Source organism: Metopolophium dirhodum, chromosome 1 (assembly GCF_019925205.1).
Source record: "Metopolophium dirhodum isolate CAU chromosome 1, ASM1992520v1, whole genome shotgun sequence".
NCBI lineage: Eukaryota > Metazoa > Arthropoda > Insecta > Hemiptera > Aphididae > Metopolophium > Metopolophium dirhodum.
The window spans coordinates 14,639,191-14,658,271 of record NC_083560.1 but is presented as its reverse complement, the minus strand read 5'-3'; the positions used below and the strand labels follow the sequence as shown (position 1 = coordinate 14,658,271).

At 33.0% G+C, this 19,081-nt stretch overlaps 3 protein-coding genes and 1 long non-coding RNA gene across 4 annotated transcripts; 2 read left to right on the top strand and 2 right to left on the bottom strand.

The window, feature by feature from the left end:
* The first annotated feature begins 363 nt into the window (after positions 1–363).
* On the top strand, positions 364–1,074 carry LOC132933033 (uncharacterized). Its single transcript, XM_060999373.1, has one exon. The coding sequence runs from the start codon at positions 364–366 to the stop codon at positions 1,072–1,074; it is 711 nt and encodes a 236-aa protein (XP_060855356.1).
* Positions 1,075–9,360: 8,286 nt separating this feature from the next.
* On the top strand, positions 9,361–10,020 carry LOC132933025 (uncharacterized). Its single transcript, XM_060999363.1, has one exon. The coding sequence runs from the start codon at positions 9,361–9,363 to the stop codon at positions 10,018–10,020; it is 660 nt and encodes a 219-aa protein (XP_060855346.1).
* A 684-nt stretch (positions 10,021–10,704) lies between these two features.
* LOC132933018 (uncharacterized) lies at positions 10,705–13,147 on the bottom strand. Its single transcript, XM_060999358.1, has 3 exons — positions 13,136–13,147; positions 10,848–11,450; positions 10,705–10,788 (listed from the first exon to the last, which is right to left on the bottom strand). The coding sequence occupies exons 1-3, from the start codon at positions 13,145–13,147 to the stop codon at positions 10,705–10,707; spliced, it is 699 nt and encodes a 232-aa protein (XP_060855341.1).
* A 694-nt stretch (positions 13,148–13,841) lies between these two features.
* Positions 13,842–14,582, bottom strand: LOC132933599 (uncharacterized). Its single transcript, XR_009662909.1, has 3 exons — positions 14,373–14,582; positions 14,043–14,306; positions 13,842–13,948 (listed from the first exon to the last, which is right to left on the bottom strand). It is a non-coding gene; the product is annotated as an uncharacterized LOC132933599 (long non-coding RNA).
* Positions 14,583–19,081: the final 4,499 nt, after the last annotated feature.

Genomic DNA, 19,081 nt, shown 5'->3' with positions numbered 1-19,081 from the left:
GAGCACCGAGCCAGATCATACATGAACTTTATCCAACTGTCCCACCAGGTTATAAAATCATCGAAGTACCTAGACATCTAGTTTTTTATGCTCTCAATACGACTTCAATATCTAGAGTATACATCGTGTTAAAAGATCAGAACGATTGTCTAATAAATCTGCGCGGTGAACCAATTACGATTCGATTACAAATAACGTGTGGAAATGGCATTAAAGTTTAATATAAAAAGATCTACAATCAAAAAACCAGTTAGTTTACCGACTGTCGTGAAGAAGTCAACATCTAGACCGAAAAAAGGCGAGATCAAGCTCACGAAAAATAATTTAAATTTTCTACGTTCGTTGCAAGTATAAAAAATAATTATGGACAACTCGTATTTAGACGTTGGGGTCGATTATGTCGATGAGTGTAAAATAACACAAAAGCATTATCATTCGTTCACTCCATACTCAAACATGTCTTTATCAAATAACGATGAAATTAGGATAAGTGTTTTAAATATGGATGCATACACTCTACCATGTGAAAGCTATATTTATATAGAGGGGAGAGTAAATAAACCGCCCGATGCAGTGGGAGATGTACGTTTTTCAAATAATGGATTGGCATTTTTATTCTCCGAAATGCGCTATGAAATAAACGGAATAGAAATTCAAAAATTAAAAACACCTGGAGTTGCATCTTGCTTGAAAGCATATTGTTCGTATACTCCAAACGATTTGAATACGTTGGAGAACGCTGCTTGGGACTCGGCGATGGATGGCGAAGATAATAAAAACTTTAAGAGCAACAATGTATTTACCGGGTGTATCCCACTAAAACATTTATTCGGATTTTGTGAAGACTATAAAAAAATATTACTTAATTGTAATCAACAGCTGATTTTAAATCGCACATCTACCGACCGGGATGCGATACACGTTGTTGGCGCGGGCGCAACCGAAGCAGGTTCAAAAAATAGAAAAATTACAATTGAACTTACTAGGGTGGTGTGGAAAATGCCAATTATCAGAGTTAGTGATAAAGAAAAATTAAGGTTGATAAAAGTGGTAGATTCATGTAAAACACTATAATGTGCGTTCAGAACCCGGGTTCTCTGCGAATATCCTATTCTTCCTAGAAATACCTCACATTCGTGGACGGTAAAGTCCAGCAACTTGTTAGAAAAACCGAGGTTTGTGTTATTCGGATTACAAACAGATCGAAAAAAAAATATTGAAATAGACGCTGGACGCTTTGATTACTGTCAACTAAAAAATCTTAAGGTTCACTTAAATTCTGAAATGTATCCATATGAAGACTTTCGTGCTGATTTTAAAAATAATATAACTAGTATACTGTATAAGGCTTATGCAGACTTTCAAAAATCATATTATGAGAAAGAGTATAGTGAACCTTTATTGTCAAAACATATTTTTCAAAACTATTCACCAATCATCGTTGTTGATTTATCGTGTCAAAACGACAATGTGAAGTCGTCAACCGTAGACCTACGTATTGAATTTGAAACTGATACAGTTATTCCGGAAAAAAACTACAGCGTATTGCTTAATATTACATGACCAGATTATAAATTATAGCCCGTTTAGTGGCGAAGTTAGAAAATTGTAAAAATGTATATAATTTTTTTTTCCTCTTATGTAAAATATTGTAACCTTATTATTAATAAATAAAAAAAACTCGTTTTTAAATATCACGATTGTTTTTATTTTACACAATAAGAAAAATAATAATATAGAAAAATTAATTATATTGTGGTCCAAATGGACCATCGTTTTCCGAACGTCCTTCCTGAATGTTTTCGAGGTGGCTCTCTTGTGCTGGATTTCCTTGTAATTTTTTTTTAAATTAAAATATGTTATGTCAGATTTAAAAATGATTATTACCTGCGGATATGAACTGAAGTACGATTGTGGAGAAAAAGCTATGGAACACTCGTCATTGTATCCCTGTAAATAAAAAATATTTTTTTAACATAACATAATATAAGCTAAAAGGAAAATTGCTAGTACCTCATATTTTTTTACTTTCTCCATCCATTTTTGAACGATAGAATCAGTTGCATATAATTTTAGTTGATTTGTGAAAATGTAGTCGTTCTCACCAATAACATGTATTGAAAGATAATTATTATCGATGTTCCTCACATGAGTTATCATATCGGTCTTAGAATTTTCTAACGCTACGTTTGATTTTAAGAATGAAGCGATTAGATCAATTTGCTGTATTACAATCGGTTTAATTATAATAGATTTTCTATTGATAATCTCAATAATGGTGTATTCTAAATCTTGTAAGGTCAAAAGATCCGTGCGATTTAACAGAACACGACATCCGTCTTGAATTTTTGATTCTAAAACAAGTATGTTCTCCGATTGATATGTCATACTAGAAATTACGTCGTTATCCAAAAATAAATTTCGTTTGTATTTTTCTGGACGATCGAGTATGAATGATAGAATGTTCCCCATAAGTCTGAATATACTTTGTAGAAAATCGACAGGAATATTTACATACCGCGAAGATGTTATAATATGAATCACGGTTTTGAATTCATCGGTAAGATCTATCCCAATGTTTAAAAATTTACGAGCTGTGAAGTCGATGGTTAGATTACTGCAATCGATGAGGTTGGGTGGTGGTGACGGTGGGGTATATTTAAAAGTTTTCTTGTAAATATCAGCCATATTTCCGATTGGATCAGCCATTTTAATTTTAAACACTGAAAAATAATTATGATTTAAACGTTGAATACGAGACGAGCACACGGGCGGAGTAGACACTCGGAACGATGTAGACAATTGGAATGATGTAGAGCGACTGATTTTATGAAGTGTAGCTGTGTTCTTAGACGATTATATCAAATATTAATTGGTGGGGGGACATCGAATAGTCCCTACAGATTTATCGTGGTAATGCATGCAGCTACAGGTCTGTTAACGCTGATGATGTTTACAAAGGAATGTGCGTTTTTGTGTGTGTGTGTATTATATTTCTGTATGCTATGCAGGAAGCTACATGTTCGTTAAAGTTGTTTACGTTTACAAACGGAAAACATTTTTGTAATAATTCTCGAATGCCATGCGTGCGAAAACATTTAAAGATTATGCTTGCGCCAATGTGATAACTGATAACATAGATATGATAACGCGGTGGCGGGCTCGCGCGCGTTCGCGGCGGCCCTTTGTAAGGTGTAGCGTTGGTGGCGGTGGTGGTGGTGGTGGTGGGGGGGGGGGGGAAATTATAGAATGTTTATTGTTAGAAATATCAGTGGAATATTATATGTTCAAGTCACTGTGATAATGATATGTGTATAATTATTTAGATATATGTAAGTACCTATGTATATTATATGTAGACTATATTATAATATATTTGAATGTGTGTTTGTTTGAGATTTATAACGTGTATATATGTATGTATGTATGTGTATGTGTGTTTATACGTAAGTGCGTATGTAATTAGGTATTTATAGATGTGATAACTGATAACATTGATATGATAACGCGGTGGCGGGCTTGCGCGCGTTCGCGGCTGCCCTTTGTAAGGTATAGTGGTTGTGGTGGTGGGGGGAAATTATACATCTCGTACGTATGTGAATGATTGTCGTAAACACCAGTTAAATGAGATAGAATATACTTTGATAAAATAAGCGAGTAAGTTGCGCAGTGGTGTGGTTGTCGTATAGGAAGCGACCGGTTTGAGTTCGAATCCCGGTTCGGCAAAAAATTTTTAAATTATTTTCCGCGGCTAATTGATAGGGAAGAGTGGCGAGGGGAATATCGTATAAGTGCGTGATTGATGGCGGGGGGTATATGAAGAGCGGGGTAGCGGGGGGAATGTTGTGTACGTATATGATATGGGTTGAGTAGAGGTGTATAGATGTATGTGGGATGTGCAACGGGCTTCGCGGGATGTGCCATCAGGTATAGGGATGTGCTAGCAGGATGCGGTTCCAGAACTCTCTTTTTTACCCTACTTACCTATACCTCTATCGACACTTGAGTTACCAAAGACCATAAATTAACCGGTTACAGTCAGATTAAAAGAATATAATTAACGTAGGACTATCTTCACCGTTTGAACCTCAAATCGCCAACAACTATAAATTAACCGGTTACAGTTTAAATTCGAGGAGTACAGTAGAATATTCCCACCTATATATTATATGTATATTAAATAATATTATACTGACGACTGTCTACAATATACGACATTAGAAATCTTGAAATTTTCGCGGGTCATCAAAATTGCATACGTTGATTAAAACCAATGAACAAAATTGATAAATTACCACACTGGAACGTATAATAATAACGGTTTTTACATTTTTTTTCTCGTCAATAGGCTACAGGCCCGATGAAATATGTCCGCGGGCTGTTATTTGGTGACCCCTGCCTTATATTATAATATTATATGATGCATTGATGCAATTTGAAATACCACGCATTTCAGGTAACTAACACGTTACCATCATAATATTATTTAAATACATTTTTTTTTACCAATGGATCGGGTTGTGTGCACTATTTGCGACGATTTGAATTCCTAAAATATATAGATGCCATGTATATGCTGTGTTATTGTGTGGGACGTGGGCTTCAAACGATGGTTATCGGTGTATACACGGGGTATTATGTGGTATTACTGGTATGAGTAATATTTATAACTACGTTTATTCTGTTTCCAGTGCATTTTAGATTCTTAGCGGAGCGAATGTATGATTTTACACTGATATGTTTTTTTATTTTTTCATTTTTGTGTCTGTCAGCAGTGCAGTTTGGGCCAGTAAAACTGCTTTGATTTTCTTCAACAGTATCTTGTTCGATTGGAAAGTGAATTTAGTTGGTGCATTCAGGAGGTCAAATTTTATTTATTATAGTTTTCAAAAGCGCCGGGAAAAACGCAAATTTTTACGTAAAATCAGTTTTAAGCAAAATCGATTTTGTTATTTTGTTGTAATTAAAAAACGAATACATTTAGATACATGAAAATTTCACTGAATGTTTATTTTCTCATTTTCTATACCCCATAAAGTTTTGAAAATATTTTGACTCTTTATGAGCTGTTTACGGGCATTGTCAGTTTTCAATTTTTTTATTTTTTTTTTCTATAATTGTCAATAAAATGTTATTTGTTGGGTAAAAAAGTGTGAAAAATTAATACAAGGCTCCTGATATTATATTGTTACAATACCTATTTTTTACAATTTTTTTTTTATAAGCATTTAAAGTTCGAATTTTTACAAAATTTATCAAATTTAAAATTTAATATTTATTTTGTAGTTAAAAATGTACTCATTTGTAACCTACTGTACAGCGTAGTGACACCCATTTGTCCACCTTTTTTACATTTTTTTTGTTTAATGTACTTATGTAGTCAAGCATGCGGAAATGGTCGGGGAAGTCTGAATTTGGATGTCCGATTTATTTTAAAGTTAAAGTCAATTGAAATTGTTGGTATTTTCATATACACCCGACGTAATATATCATCGCGGTCGTTCGCTCGGACAATTTGACATCCGAAAACATCCCACGGCTTGTTATGTAAAACCAAGTTGGATGGGTCTCAGAGTTGAAACCAAATTATTAAAAACACATAAATGCACCAGGTTTAGTCACTCATTTGGTAAGTTCGCTAGGAAAACTAAAACCGAAAACATCACTCGACTAGTTATGTAAAACCACCATGAGTGAGTGACAGAATTATTATTGCACTAATATTTTTTGAAACCTTGATTTACTTAGGTTTCAAAAAAAAAGGTTGACAAGTGTGTACCGCTCTGCTGTACAGTAGTTGTCGAGTATGTCATTGTAATGAATGTGTTATTTTTGAATGCAATGATAAATCTTTGGGTACGAAAAACGATTCTGTGTGGAGATGGTGCGTTAGTCTAGGCCTAGGCTTAGTGGCACCGAACACGTATGGCTTTTGTAGGTGTTGGGTAGGTAGGTAGGTGACTGCATAAGGTTTTAAGGTATTATTGTAGTCGATAAATTACTACTAAATATTCGATATTGTAAAAAATGTATATTGCAACGCTGATAAAAAAATATTGTCAATTACGCTAAATTTAATTGTTTTGTAATAAGTAGAAAATTTGCTCGGGAATCTTTTATTAAAATGTCTTATGTTAGCCATAAAAAGAAAAACTTTTATGAATTTTTAACTGAAAAATAGCTTACAAAATTTAAAAAAAATATCATGGCTTTAAATAGCTCAAAAAGCGTCAAAATAGTTTGGAAATATTACCGTTTATGGAAAATGCTGATATGAATATGTATATGGTAAAAATTTAATCAGTCTACAGTAAAGTTAATCGTTTTGAAAATACAATAAAATATAAAAAACCGATCAATAATTACCGCTGAATATCAAATGTAATAAAAATAAAAATTTTAAAAGCTCATAAAAAAAACTCCGTTTAAATACACTTTTTTGTTTGATATAAGTAGTAATACTTTGCAAAATATTCTATTAAAATGTTTAATCTTAAGTAAGATAAGAAACACTTTTATGAATTTCTAACTAAACAATAATTTATAACATTTAAAATTTTCTGATGGCTATTAATAACTGAAAAAAATTCAAAATTGTTTGAAAATATTACCATTTATGGATAATAGTCGTTTTAACATTTAGTTAAAATTTCAAGTATCTAGATTCATTCGTTTTTAAGTTACTACAAATTATCAATAATTTATGGATGAAAATTCTTTAATTTACCTATGAAAATCCAATATTGAAAAATTTAAATTCACCACTCATAAAAAATTTGATTTTTAAATTTGATAAATGTTATCAATAATCAAACTGTAAATGTTTATGAAAAAATTGTGCCAATGTATGTTTAATATTTTTCAACTGCTATTTAAGCAGTATACCAGGAGCCTTGTATTAAATTTTGAAGATTTTTGGCCCAACAAAAAAATTTTATTTATATGTATAGCAAAAAATTTAAAAAAATTGTCCGTAAACAACTCAAAAACAGTCAAAATATTTTAAAAATTGTATGAAGTATAGGAAGTGATAAAATAAACATATAATATAAATCTTAAGTGTCTACGGTTATTCGTATTAGAATTACAACAAAATAAAATAATTGCTACATGCGAAATCGAGTGAATCCAATGTTGTAAAAATTTGAAATTCAAACGTTCATAAAAATTTAATTTGACTATATTATAGATATTTTTTTGTTGATAAAGGTAGATAACCTTATAAGGAATCTTGTACTATATTTTAAAATCTTAGATTCAAAAAAGAATTTTATTAGGAATTTCTAACTCAAAATAATTTTCACATTTTCGTGACTTTAGCCTGTTGTCAAAATTCGAACTTTAAATGCTTATAAAAAAATTATTATTATGGGTTTTTAATATTTTTCAAATGACATTGTAACAATGTATTAATAGCCTTGCATTAAATGTTCAAGCTTTTTTTACCCAACAAATAAAATTTGATTGACATGCATAGAAAAAAAAACTAAAAATTAAATTTGACAATGTCCGTAAGCAGCTCAAAAAGAATATAAAAATTCTTATATAATATAGAGTTACATCTAAAACCAAAATCGATTTTGTGTAAAAATTTCCAGTGTTCCTTAATTTTTCTTATGTTTTTCACGGCACTTTTGAAAACTACTGGGATATTTTCCTATGAGAAAAGATACTGTTGAAGAAAATCTAAGCACTTTTACTGTCCTAAATGGTATCTAGCGAAACCACAGCCAAGCAGGTGGGGCCTGTGTGTTTCGCTGGGCGTCGCGGGGTTGACAGACCACGGCGCTTGCCGAAGGCCGGCGCGTCCACGTCGCCGGTGGATGGATACTGACTTAGAAAGTTTGCTAACACCGAGCCAATCGTCCCATTTACGGTTGATTACGTGAATCAACCGGTGACACGAGATCCAATCACGGCGTCTCTGACGAACGTCTCGCTGAAGTGCGTGAGATGAGAATCACAGAAGGCCGACGCTAGCTCCTATATGGTTAAGGCGTCGCGTCGGGTGATTACTTCTCCGAACATTCCTCATGAGTACCTTGACCGATAGATGGTTCGCATTAGCTATGAGCAAAGATGCGTCCCTGGCGGGAGAGATCAAACCGAGTGGATGGGAAGGCGTACTGGCGACCTGGTCGGCAGAGGGGCGGTGATTTGGATTCAGTCAATCGTTTACAAATGACCCAGCTTTGGGGGGAGGACTCCGATGTTGTGCGCCGGAACCAACCTCGACGGCTGGGCGCCATCATTGCCAGAATCGTGCGGAGCAAAAAAGAGCCGCGGGATTGAGACCACGGCTGACGATATCCTGCCTGGGTACAGGACTGGGCGGATGACGAACGGCCGGAAGACGTCTTCGCACCCCCTGGTCATCTGAGGACCCCGTTCCGATCTCAACGCCAGTGGAGGGCGCATCTCCAAACCGAGCTTCCCGGGGTAATAGGAAGCACTTGGAGGTGGTCCAAGAGACTTACCGGTGGTGACGGGGAAGGGTCATCAATGAAGGAAAAGAGGACTGGATAGGCAGTTTTCAGCAGACCAGCTACTCCAACAGTATACCCCAGAGATCGGCAGCTTGCCAAACGCAGGTCCTCATGGATCGCAGAGCATCTGCTTACACATACGACTGCCCGACCGTCAGCTACGAAAAAGCTCCGCGCTCAAGGTGCAAGCGATCAGAGCGAACCGAATCGCAGAGCGCGGACTCACGGGAAAAACCGATAACCGTGTTCCAGGCGTATCAATGCACTGAGGAAGGGAAGACCTGATAGGCACGTCAAAAGACCTCGGCGAGTGCCTTAGTAGAAGGGGAGCTATTTGACTGGGTCGAATCCAGCGCTCGCCGACGTGGTTATACGAAACCCACCGATCTATCTCGAACGAGAGCAGCCGGCGGGGGACCGTCAGCCTGGCGCCAGTGCGCCCTGAAGTAACCCGTCGGAGGGATGTGTCCGCGTCATCCAAAGGCGTGAAGGAGCCGCCCTCGCGACAGATGGCTAAAGGTGTAAAAACCCCCGAGAGAATGGTCTTATACTCCCCGTCACACAGTGGTTAGTTATGTCTAATAAATCTACGCGGCGAACCAATTACGATTCGCTTACAAATAACGCGTGGGTATAGCACTCAAATTTAACATCAATATAAAAAGAGCTAAAATCAAAAAACCCATCAGTATTGTATCTACAGTCAAGAAGTCAACATCCAAACAGAAAAAACCCGAAACCAAATTCACGAAAAATAATTTAAATTTTCTTCGTTCCTTGAAAATTTATTAATGGATGACTCGTATCAGCCGTCTATGTCGACGAGTGTAAAACAACACAAAATAATTATCATTCGTTCACCCCATATTCAAACATGTCTTTTTCTAATAACGATGAAATTAGGATAAGTGTTTTAAACATGGATTCTTACACTTTTCCGTGTGAGATTTATCTGTACATCGAGGGAAAAGTAAATAAACATACCGATGCTGTTGGAGACGTTAGTTTTTCGAATAATGAATTGGCGTTTTTATTCTCCGAAATGCGATACGAGATAAACGGAGTAGAAGTACAGAAAATAAAATCACCAGGAATTTCGTCTTGTTTGAAAGGTTACTGGTCATATACTCCAAACGACTTGAACACGCTGGAGAATGCGGCTTGGTGGTCGTCGTTGGGTAGTAACGATAATAATAAAAATTTCATGGCAAACAATGTGTTTACCAGCTGCGTTCCACTGAAACATCTATTTGGATTTTTTGAAGATTACAAAAAAATATTACTTAATTGTAATCAACAATTGATTTTGAATCGCTCGTCAACCGATTTCGACACATTACACGTTACTGATAACTCTGAGAAAAAAAAAATTACAGTCGAACTGACTAAGATATTATGGAAGATGCCTACTATCAAAGTTAGTGATAAAGAAAAGTTAAGACTGTTAAAAATATTGGATTCTCGTAAAACGTTATCGTGCACGTTCAGAACCTGGGATCTCTCCGAATATCCAGTGCTACCTAAAAATACTTAACATTCGTGGACTGTAAAGTCTAGCAATTTACTCGAAAAACCTAGATTGGATTTAAAACGGATCGAAAAAATAATATAACACTCAATGCCGGTCGATTTGACCACTGTAGGTTGAAAAATCTTAAGGTATACTTAAATTCTGAAGCGTATCCGTACGAAGATTTCCGAGTAGACTTCCAAAACAAACAAACTTCGATACTGTATAAAGCTTACACAGATTTTCAAAAATCTTACTACGAAAGATACTACTGCGAGCCGTTACTGTCAAAACATATTTATCAAAACCATGTACCAATCGTCGTTGTCGATCTATCGCATCAAAACGACAATGTGAAGTCGTCAACCGTGGACCTACGTATTGAATTTGAGACTGATACTACCAAAAGACTGACCAAAAGACCAAAAGACTGCAGCCAATTGTCTCATCTTACACGACCAAATTATAACTTATAATCCATTTAATGGTGATGTAAGAAAATTGTAAATAGTTTGTAAAATAAAAATACTTTTTTAAATATCATGTTTTTTCTTTTTATTATATAATAAAATGTCATATTACAATAAAATATTACATTATGTTTTAATACAAAAATAATGACATCATAAAAAAAAAAACAATATTGTATTTTTAAATATAAAGTTTTATAAATTATTGAAAACAATATGAAAATTACATTATAAAATATTATAGATGAAAACTTAATCTGCTGGTTGCTTTTGCCCTTTTACGTGCTAGGAATGCCCTCGTCGTCAGTCGGTTGACTTCAGGCTAAAAAAAAATTTGTTTTCTTTAGTTTAAAATAATATGTAAAAATAAAATTGTATTACCTTAGTTTCGATCGAAGAAGATAACCACCCCCTTGCCAATTGTTTGACTGCTTTAATCTTCGAATCTGCTACTAAACAAAGACCAGTGAACGGAAGTTGTTCTTTCAATTCTTGGACATCGATACGGGTCAAATACTCTTCAACATCGTTTATTTTTGTATCTTTGGGTAACGGCATTTTCTTTCCAAGATATATTGAAATTTTACTGGCCTGATTTAATGCAGTAGACCGTGTGTATATATTTTTCATCAGAATGACTTCTTCCATGGCATCCCTTAATTGCAAGATCCTTGAAAAATTCTCTTTAGTTAATTGCACATTTTGATCCTGTTGCAAACACTTTATTGAGAGCACGTTGTCACCGTTGTATTCTTCTATTGATATAAATTTAAACTCCTCCAACAGTAAATGAGATGGTAGTAAAAAGTTTATGTTGTTAAGAGCTATATTTAGAGATTTATATAATTTAGCACTCATTTTAACACACTGCAAGTTATTTGAGACGCATATAACGCAATTTAACAAAAAATCAGGATCTAATTCTATATTTATAAAAATATTGCTATCAACAAAAAATGTAGTACAATCGATCAGATTATTAGCCTTTTTTGTTATGTACGTTCACGACTGTCTCGAAATAAGTTAGTAATAAGGCACACGCGACTCGTTTGACGGAAGACTCACGACTGTCTTGTGGTGTGATACCGGGGCGCTAATACCGCTAGTATTAATGGGGTGGGAGTAAAAGTGTATTTAGATAGGTGAATCTCAAGGTGGTCCCGCCACTTTTAGGGTTGGGAGTAAAAACATATATGATTTAGAGAAAAAAGATTTTTTATTTTTTAAATATTATACAAATTGCATATATCAAAACAAATATTGAGAAAAACAATTGTTTTCGTCTGCTATATTGTCGGCTTCTATTTTACTGGGTCGAATCCAGCGCTCGCTGACGCGGTTATATGAAACCCACTGATCTATCTCGAACGAGAGCAGCCGGCGGGGGACCACCAGCCTGGCGCCTGGGCTCCCTGACGAAACCCGTCGGAGGGATGTGACCGCGTCGAAAAAAGGCGTGAAGGAGCCGCCCTCGCGACATATGGCTAAAGGTGTAAAAACCCCCCGAGGGAATAGTCTTATACTCCCCGTCACATAGTGGTTAGTAATGTCCTAAAAGGTAATGACAGACGTAAAAAAAAAATCATAGATCATTGTAAAATCAATACATTCAGCGCTCCGCTCAGAATTTAAAAACACTTATGCTCAGACACTATTATTTAGAATACCTACCTCCCTTAAAATAAAAATTGATTTTGTTGCGTACACCCACTTACAGGAGACGGTGACAGAAATGGATGATGGTAATTGTAAAATTATGTTTTATTAAAATGCAAGATAAATGTCACAAGACAATTTGAAATTATATTGCTTTAGAGTTTTAGACTATTGGAATCAACGAAGATTGATAACGAATAAGCAATTGCTCGAATAATTTCCAAGTCCCAAAAAAGGTCGTTAACTGAAATAATCTTAGTCAAAAGAAAGAGTGATTCACAAAGGTCTAGCGCAGGAGTGCTCGTAAGTAAAGTGTGGAATCACGCCTGAGGATGGGCCGTTTCGGGTACCCCTTAATAGTCCAATCCCTCCTCTTTACTTGTCCCTAGCGACTTGTACCACCGTTTCCCACGGTCCGTGTGGTCACCTTATTTAATTAGATGGTTGACTATAATCATAGTGCACGTGCTGATCTGTGATTCAGAGTTGCAGATACGCCTATTGCTGACTTCGCGTAGTCTTGTCTCAGTGCCAAGTCCGAATTCACATAATCTACTACGCGCCGAGGATGTATTGTGTATCGAAAAAAATTACTTCACGAGAATAATTCTCAGGCCTAGTACAAAAATTCTTGTCGGATTTCTATAACTATTTTTTTTATCCGAAAGAAGAAGACTTCCTACATTCCGAACTGAACACCGATTTTTATTTAATTTAAAATAACGATAGGTATAATATAATTTATAAAAAAAACGCTTAATATTGTATTACTTTTGAAGACATATTTATTTATTTATTTATTTATTTATGAACGGGCTAAGAGCCCAATAGTACAACACAATTTGTAGTAATAAAAATGAATATTATAACAATAAATAGGTAAACGCCAAACAATACACGGCGATTATATACAAATAAAAATAAAACAATAATTAAACTAAGGTAAAAACAGTAATAAGTAATAACAGATTAAGTATTAAAAAAAAAAAAAACAACAATAAAATAGAACTTACTAAGAGAAGCATAGGTGCTCATTACAAATATTATAAAGTTTGAGATTAAAATATTGGAAAACGGAGTTTAAGGCCAACTATAGAATATTACCGTATATTGGTTGAAAAACAATTGTCAAATCTGGTTGATTCTACAGAATAGGATCATTATTCTCGTAGGGCGTATTTTTGTGTACAAATTACATTGGTAGGTACCGGGCACCTTAACTAGTTCACATCTTATTCTAAATAAAATAACTCATTTCCACCCATAGGCGGATATTTGATCATATCCGTGGGGGGGCTTAACATTTTTACCATATTCATTAGCGTCAACACATTATTAGACACTTCAACCTGCAAGCTAGTAGCTCTCCTACTTTATTCTATCTGAGGCCCAAAATATGTATAGGTTTTATGAACATAAATAAATAAATATTTAAAGCTATTAAATATGTTTTTTATTTTAATGTTATAAATCTATTTTTTTTTGCAAATATATATATAACAGTATCGGTATTAATAAATATATTTAGTTATGTTTTTTTCAATATACAATATTGATGTGTGGTTGAACCGCTCCTGCAACATAGAAGTTCGAAGTCAAGTTTTGATTCGACGCATTGCTGAAAAACTCCTTTCACAAGTTGAGGAACTTATTGTTATTGTTATAGCAACTTGAAATAATTTGTATAAATTAGGGAAAACACTTTTTGTTAAAACATTTTTTACATCATTTAAAGGTATATATTCTTTGTCAGTAGACTGAAATATGCAATTCTATACCACTGCCATTTCTGACTTTAGTAAATCTTTAGATACACACATCAAATCCTAAAAAATATATAAAATACAGGATTACTTTTAAAAATAGAAAACTAGAGTATAAGTAGAAATTCATTTTTATAAACGATAAATCAATACTTACTTTATAATGATCTACAAAAAAAACGCTTTCCTCAAAGTTAAGTTGACAAAATTGATCAACAGCTGTAGCCATTTGGAGACTTTCAGGAGAAAACCTTTTTTCCAGATTTACCAAGATAGCATCAAATACAGGAAAGAAAGCATTTTTTTTTTAAATAACCTTCAGTGGTTTCATTAGTTTCATTGATACTATGTTCAGCACTTGTGGTTGCAGTGACATCAACATTTTTAAAAATTGTTGGCTCTTGTCTTTTTCTTTTACATCCTAGTTAAGTAAATATTTACTTAAAATTAAAAATTATAAATAAATATATGTATAATCAAGGCTCACCTTTAAACGGTGTTTGTATTGATATGTCATGATCTTTAGCAAAGGTTTCTATTTCACACCAAAGCTGAGAAAAATATTCTGTTGTTCTTAAAATTTAAAAAATCATCATCACACCTTAAATAATATTTTTAGATTGACCTAAGGTTGCAGTTTTTTCTTGAAATTTGTTGGTAACGATATTAATATGAATTAATACTTTATGTAAGATAAATAAATAAACTATAAAGGGTCCACTTTTTAAATTTGCTTATATTCCTAAAACAAAAAAAAAAAGACTATAATTACTTTTTATTAATTTATAAATTATTACTTATTAGTTATTATAATAATATATTAATATACCAATTGCTTCATTTACTCCTCTATCATCTTCATTTTCGATTTCTTCTTCTAAAGCTTGAATAATTGCTTTATAACTTGCTTTAACACACTCTATATTTCTATAGCGGCAGTTCCATCTAGTGTCACTGAGTCTAATCACTGACCTATGTTTTATCCCCAGATCGGTTTGAATCTCAATTAAATGTTGATTTTTTGACGGATGTGAAAAATGTATGTAGAGGGATTCTAAAGTATTAAACACATTCCTAGGATAGGATAATATAACGGTCTTATCAGCGGTAATTAAGGGGAACAGTTGAAAATAAATTCTTACAAAACAATATTTTTTTTTTTATATTTTGATTATTTTCTACAATTGTATCAATATTGTTTGTTGTAATTGAAGTAGAGATACTAGAACCTTCCGAGGAGGCTTGACTACGTTCTGGGGGGGCTTAAGCCCCCCAAGTCCCCCCCAATATCCGCCTATGTTTCCACCTAAAGATTGTCTCTTACTATTTGCTCATCCATCATTTGCGGTGCATAATGAAATTGGTTTCATTGCTATTTCATTAGATTACAACTTTTTGTATTGTTTAGTTTATTTTTAAACTTTCTATAATTGTATTTATGTTTATAATACAATTATACATAATATTGTAAATGGTAATAATTTTACATTACCCCTAGCAATATCAATATTAATATTATATAAACAACAGAAGTTAGGTATAGGTACATATTTTATTATAATTCGATTTCTAGGATTTAGGCAAATGTATCTAATATTAGGTTAGGTATATTATAGTTACAATTGCATATCCATCTACCCAGTGCATAGGTAACAAAATTATTATTTTTTCAAAATTAATTTAATTTAATTTTAATTACCTACCTCTCACAGCGCTAAAATATAGATATATTTTTATTTAAGTAAGATGATACAAGTTTTATAATAATATATAAAAATAAGAAGTGGCTTACTTGGGACAGTTTTGAACTTTGACGATGAATATCTCAGTTAATAACTATTGTATGGGGCCAGTAAGCATAACAAAAGTTGTAGCTTGGTCTATACTTTAATATGGATTTAAATTTAAATTTGTATACTTAATTCCTGATTTACGCTATGTACATCTACTACCCTATGATAAGAAACATAATTATATTAAATAAAAAAACTGATGAATTAAAAAGATAATGTCCCAAGTTACGCTTAAAATAAAAAAAAAAAACATGGAAAACTTTAAAAATATTTGACATACGATGATGATTTTTTTTTCATCTCTAATAGGGATACAGAGGATTAATATGTTTCTTAACAATATTTACGTTAAGTCAATTATTACATGAGTAAATCATAGTTGATTTTAAACTGTTAAAGCTGTTAGTAAAGATCTACTTTTTAAATATGAATATATAGTTAAGATCCCTTAAGCTTACTACGGCTTTGATGTGTGACTTCGCAAATATTGTGTTGATTAATTATCCGATTCAAAAATTATCTCATAGTGATAACAAAAGAGGTAATAGCGACAATAAGCCAAAACGACATTTGTGCCCCAAGTTAAGCAGATGCCCCAAGTAAGCCACTTCTACTTATATACATATATTACATATTACATGTATACCGTATTACATGTATAATTGTGTTTTGCGATTTTTATAATCTTTTAATGAATAATAAAATATGCATAATTTATAATTTAATCTATTATATGAGTTAGATTTTCTCAATATCAGTGGCAGTATTAAAACTGCAGTTAACTTATACATAGATCAATAGCCTCTACCTAATTTTCTAACCAACTAAAAATAATATATAATTATAATGTTTAATATTTAGAATTTACTAACTTAATCTATAACATTAAAGTACAAATATTGTGTTTGTAAAAATGTATTATAATACACATATTGTACTTCGTCATTATAACTGGTTGGTATACCAACAGTTTCAAACAATATATTTTAAAACTAGGGAATGATCACCGTTAGTTCCTACCATGAACGTCTATATCAATCATTACTCATTATACATTAGATTACCTGGGTATTAAATATAATGTTTGTCACGCCTACACCGAAAGTTTAGTTTTCGATGATAGTTGAAGGATTGGAAAGCGATGTTTTTCCGTCCAGCGGGTAGTAAAATGGGAATCCCCAAAAGAACCAGGCGGTAAAGTGGAATTTCTCAAAAGTACCGGGCGGTAAAATGGAAATCCCCAAGAGTACTGAGCTCAGATATCACGCGTATTCTCTGAATAAACAGACACTAAAATCTATACTACGGTCCTCATAAAACATAAACTTTTGGTTGTATCTTATATTCATATTATAACCTCCTTGCATGACGAAGATATATATCTAAATATCTGAGTCCGTGCCTTTGCCTTGATTACATTTTTTATTCTTATTTTATTTGAATATAATAATTATTATTTATACTGAAATCTATACCATGGTCCTTACAGAACATAAGCTTTTGGTTGCATCTTATATTCATATTATAACCTCCATGCATGACGCTTAAAATAAATAAAACCAAATCGTTTCTTTCATGAAATATTGTTTTCGTAGAATAGTCTAGTTGTTGCATAGATCCTAGCCTGAATTACCTTAGCCGTGATGGTGCGATCAATGAACACAGAGGCGTGACAAAAAATAGGATGTGTGGCTCGTGCGGGAAGGCAATTTCAGTCTTGGGTGAAATGCGCCTTCACCTACGGCTCGTGCCGCACACGTCGCCCACGACTGAAATAGATCACTTCCCGCCCTTGCCACACAATATACTATTCTGTACCATGTTAATTTTATTTTTGATACGTAAAATACCAAGATATTTGATTTATTGACAATGATTATCTAATCCATTATTATTATCATGTAAAGATGGTAATCATTTTTATATTATATTTTAATCTCCTGTATAAAAATAATGTTTCTTATATTATTGAATATTATTAAAATTCTAGTATAAAAATACCCGTTATTGAAAATTGGTTTTAGTTTTCTAAATATGTAGGTACCTATACTAAATAATATATTGAACAAATTTATTTAAAAACTCTTAAATTTGCTTATTTACAAAGTAATCTAAGTAATCTATTCTAGTATTATATATTATAAGTAATACAAATGAAATACTGTCTATTGGTAACCGCATCACTTGAGAACGGCTGAATCGATTTGGCTCATTTTTTTGGTTGTCATTTGTTACATCTTACAAATTATAATAGAAACAAATAGTAGAAATAATTAGTAGAAATAAGTATTTATTTGTACCTATATAAATGGTTGCCATTGGTTAATCGGGTAGATGAGGTAAAATAGTACATCGAATCTTCCTCGAACAAAGAAATTACATCTTAAAACAAACATGAGAGTTGAATGTTTGTTTGTAGCTTATATACTCAAAAATTACTTGATTGATTTTGTGAATATTTAAATTTGTTCTTAGAGATATCAGGAAAGTTCAGAAAGTTTGTAGTTTGAACCATGTTCAATTTATACCAAGTGCTATATCCAAACTGCCACAGCCAAATTGTCCATCCCCGGCGATTTAGTTCACAAGGCGAGGTACACCGATGCTGATTTTCCCGTAAACTGAGGTAGGTGCCTACACTAAAACCAAGATACACCAATATAGATCATACACCCTTTGCGTATAACTTCAGGAAAAATATATGAAACAGCTGAGTCTATAACTTACTAGCTATTGTTTGAAGTCTAAATTTAAATTAAATTCATTAATTTTTTTCTAATAAATTATTAAACGCATCTTTATATATTGATATAGGTGGTCTTGCCTGTTAGTAAAAAAATACTATAAAAGTATAGTTAGTATATTTATCACCACGAATAATAAATAATTGATAGAATAGTTTAGGGCGACTTTCAAAATATGTGTTATCGATATATACAACTTGACACTCACTTAAAAATGTGAAATTTTTCGTCGTTGAAAATGAAACACAATAATATTTTTTTCGGTGTTAGTTATTAATAAAAAAAATTTACTAGTGAATCACCAAACATATAGAAATGGAAATATTATTCTTGCGGGCGCAACTCGGAACATTCGCTGAAAAACCTGTGGACGCAACTCGGTTGTCACGATAATATTTTTGTTTTTAGGGACGCAATACATATGCAGCCCATAATATAAAAAACAGAATTGACTCAAAAATTTAAATGTATTATTAAAAGTGTAGGTACATTATAATTCTTACACATTTAATAGAATATCGGGACATCTTGGACATTGGATATGGGATAAGTGCTTGTATTTACTTGTGTTGGCTTTTAAATATTTAATTTTAAAGAATTTGTTTTTCACTGTGAAATTTGAATAAGTACTTCTCGAGTTCTTGTATTTTTTAGTTCTA

What these genes read in the sequence shown, in the direction of transcription:
- LOC132933033 (XM_060999373.1), top strand. Translation starts at nt 364, where the DNA reads ATGGACAACTCGTATTTAGACGTTGGGGTCGATTATGTCGATGAGTGT.
- LOC132933025 (XM_060999363.1), top strand. Translation starts at nt 9,361, where the DNA reads ATGTCTTTTTCTAATAACGATGAAATTAGGATAAGTGTTTTAAACATG.
- LOC132933018 (XM_060999358.1), bottom strand. An exon ending in CTTCTTCGATCGAAACTAAG is followed by an intron (nt 10,789 to 10,847) that starts GTAATACAATTT and finishes ATTTTTTTTTAG; the next exon opens with CCTGAAGTCAACCGACTGAC.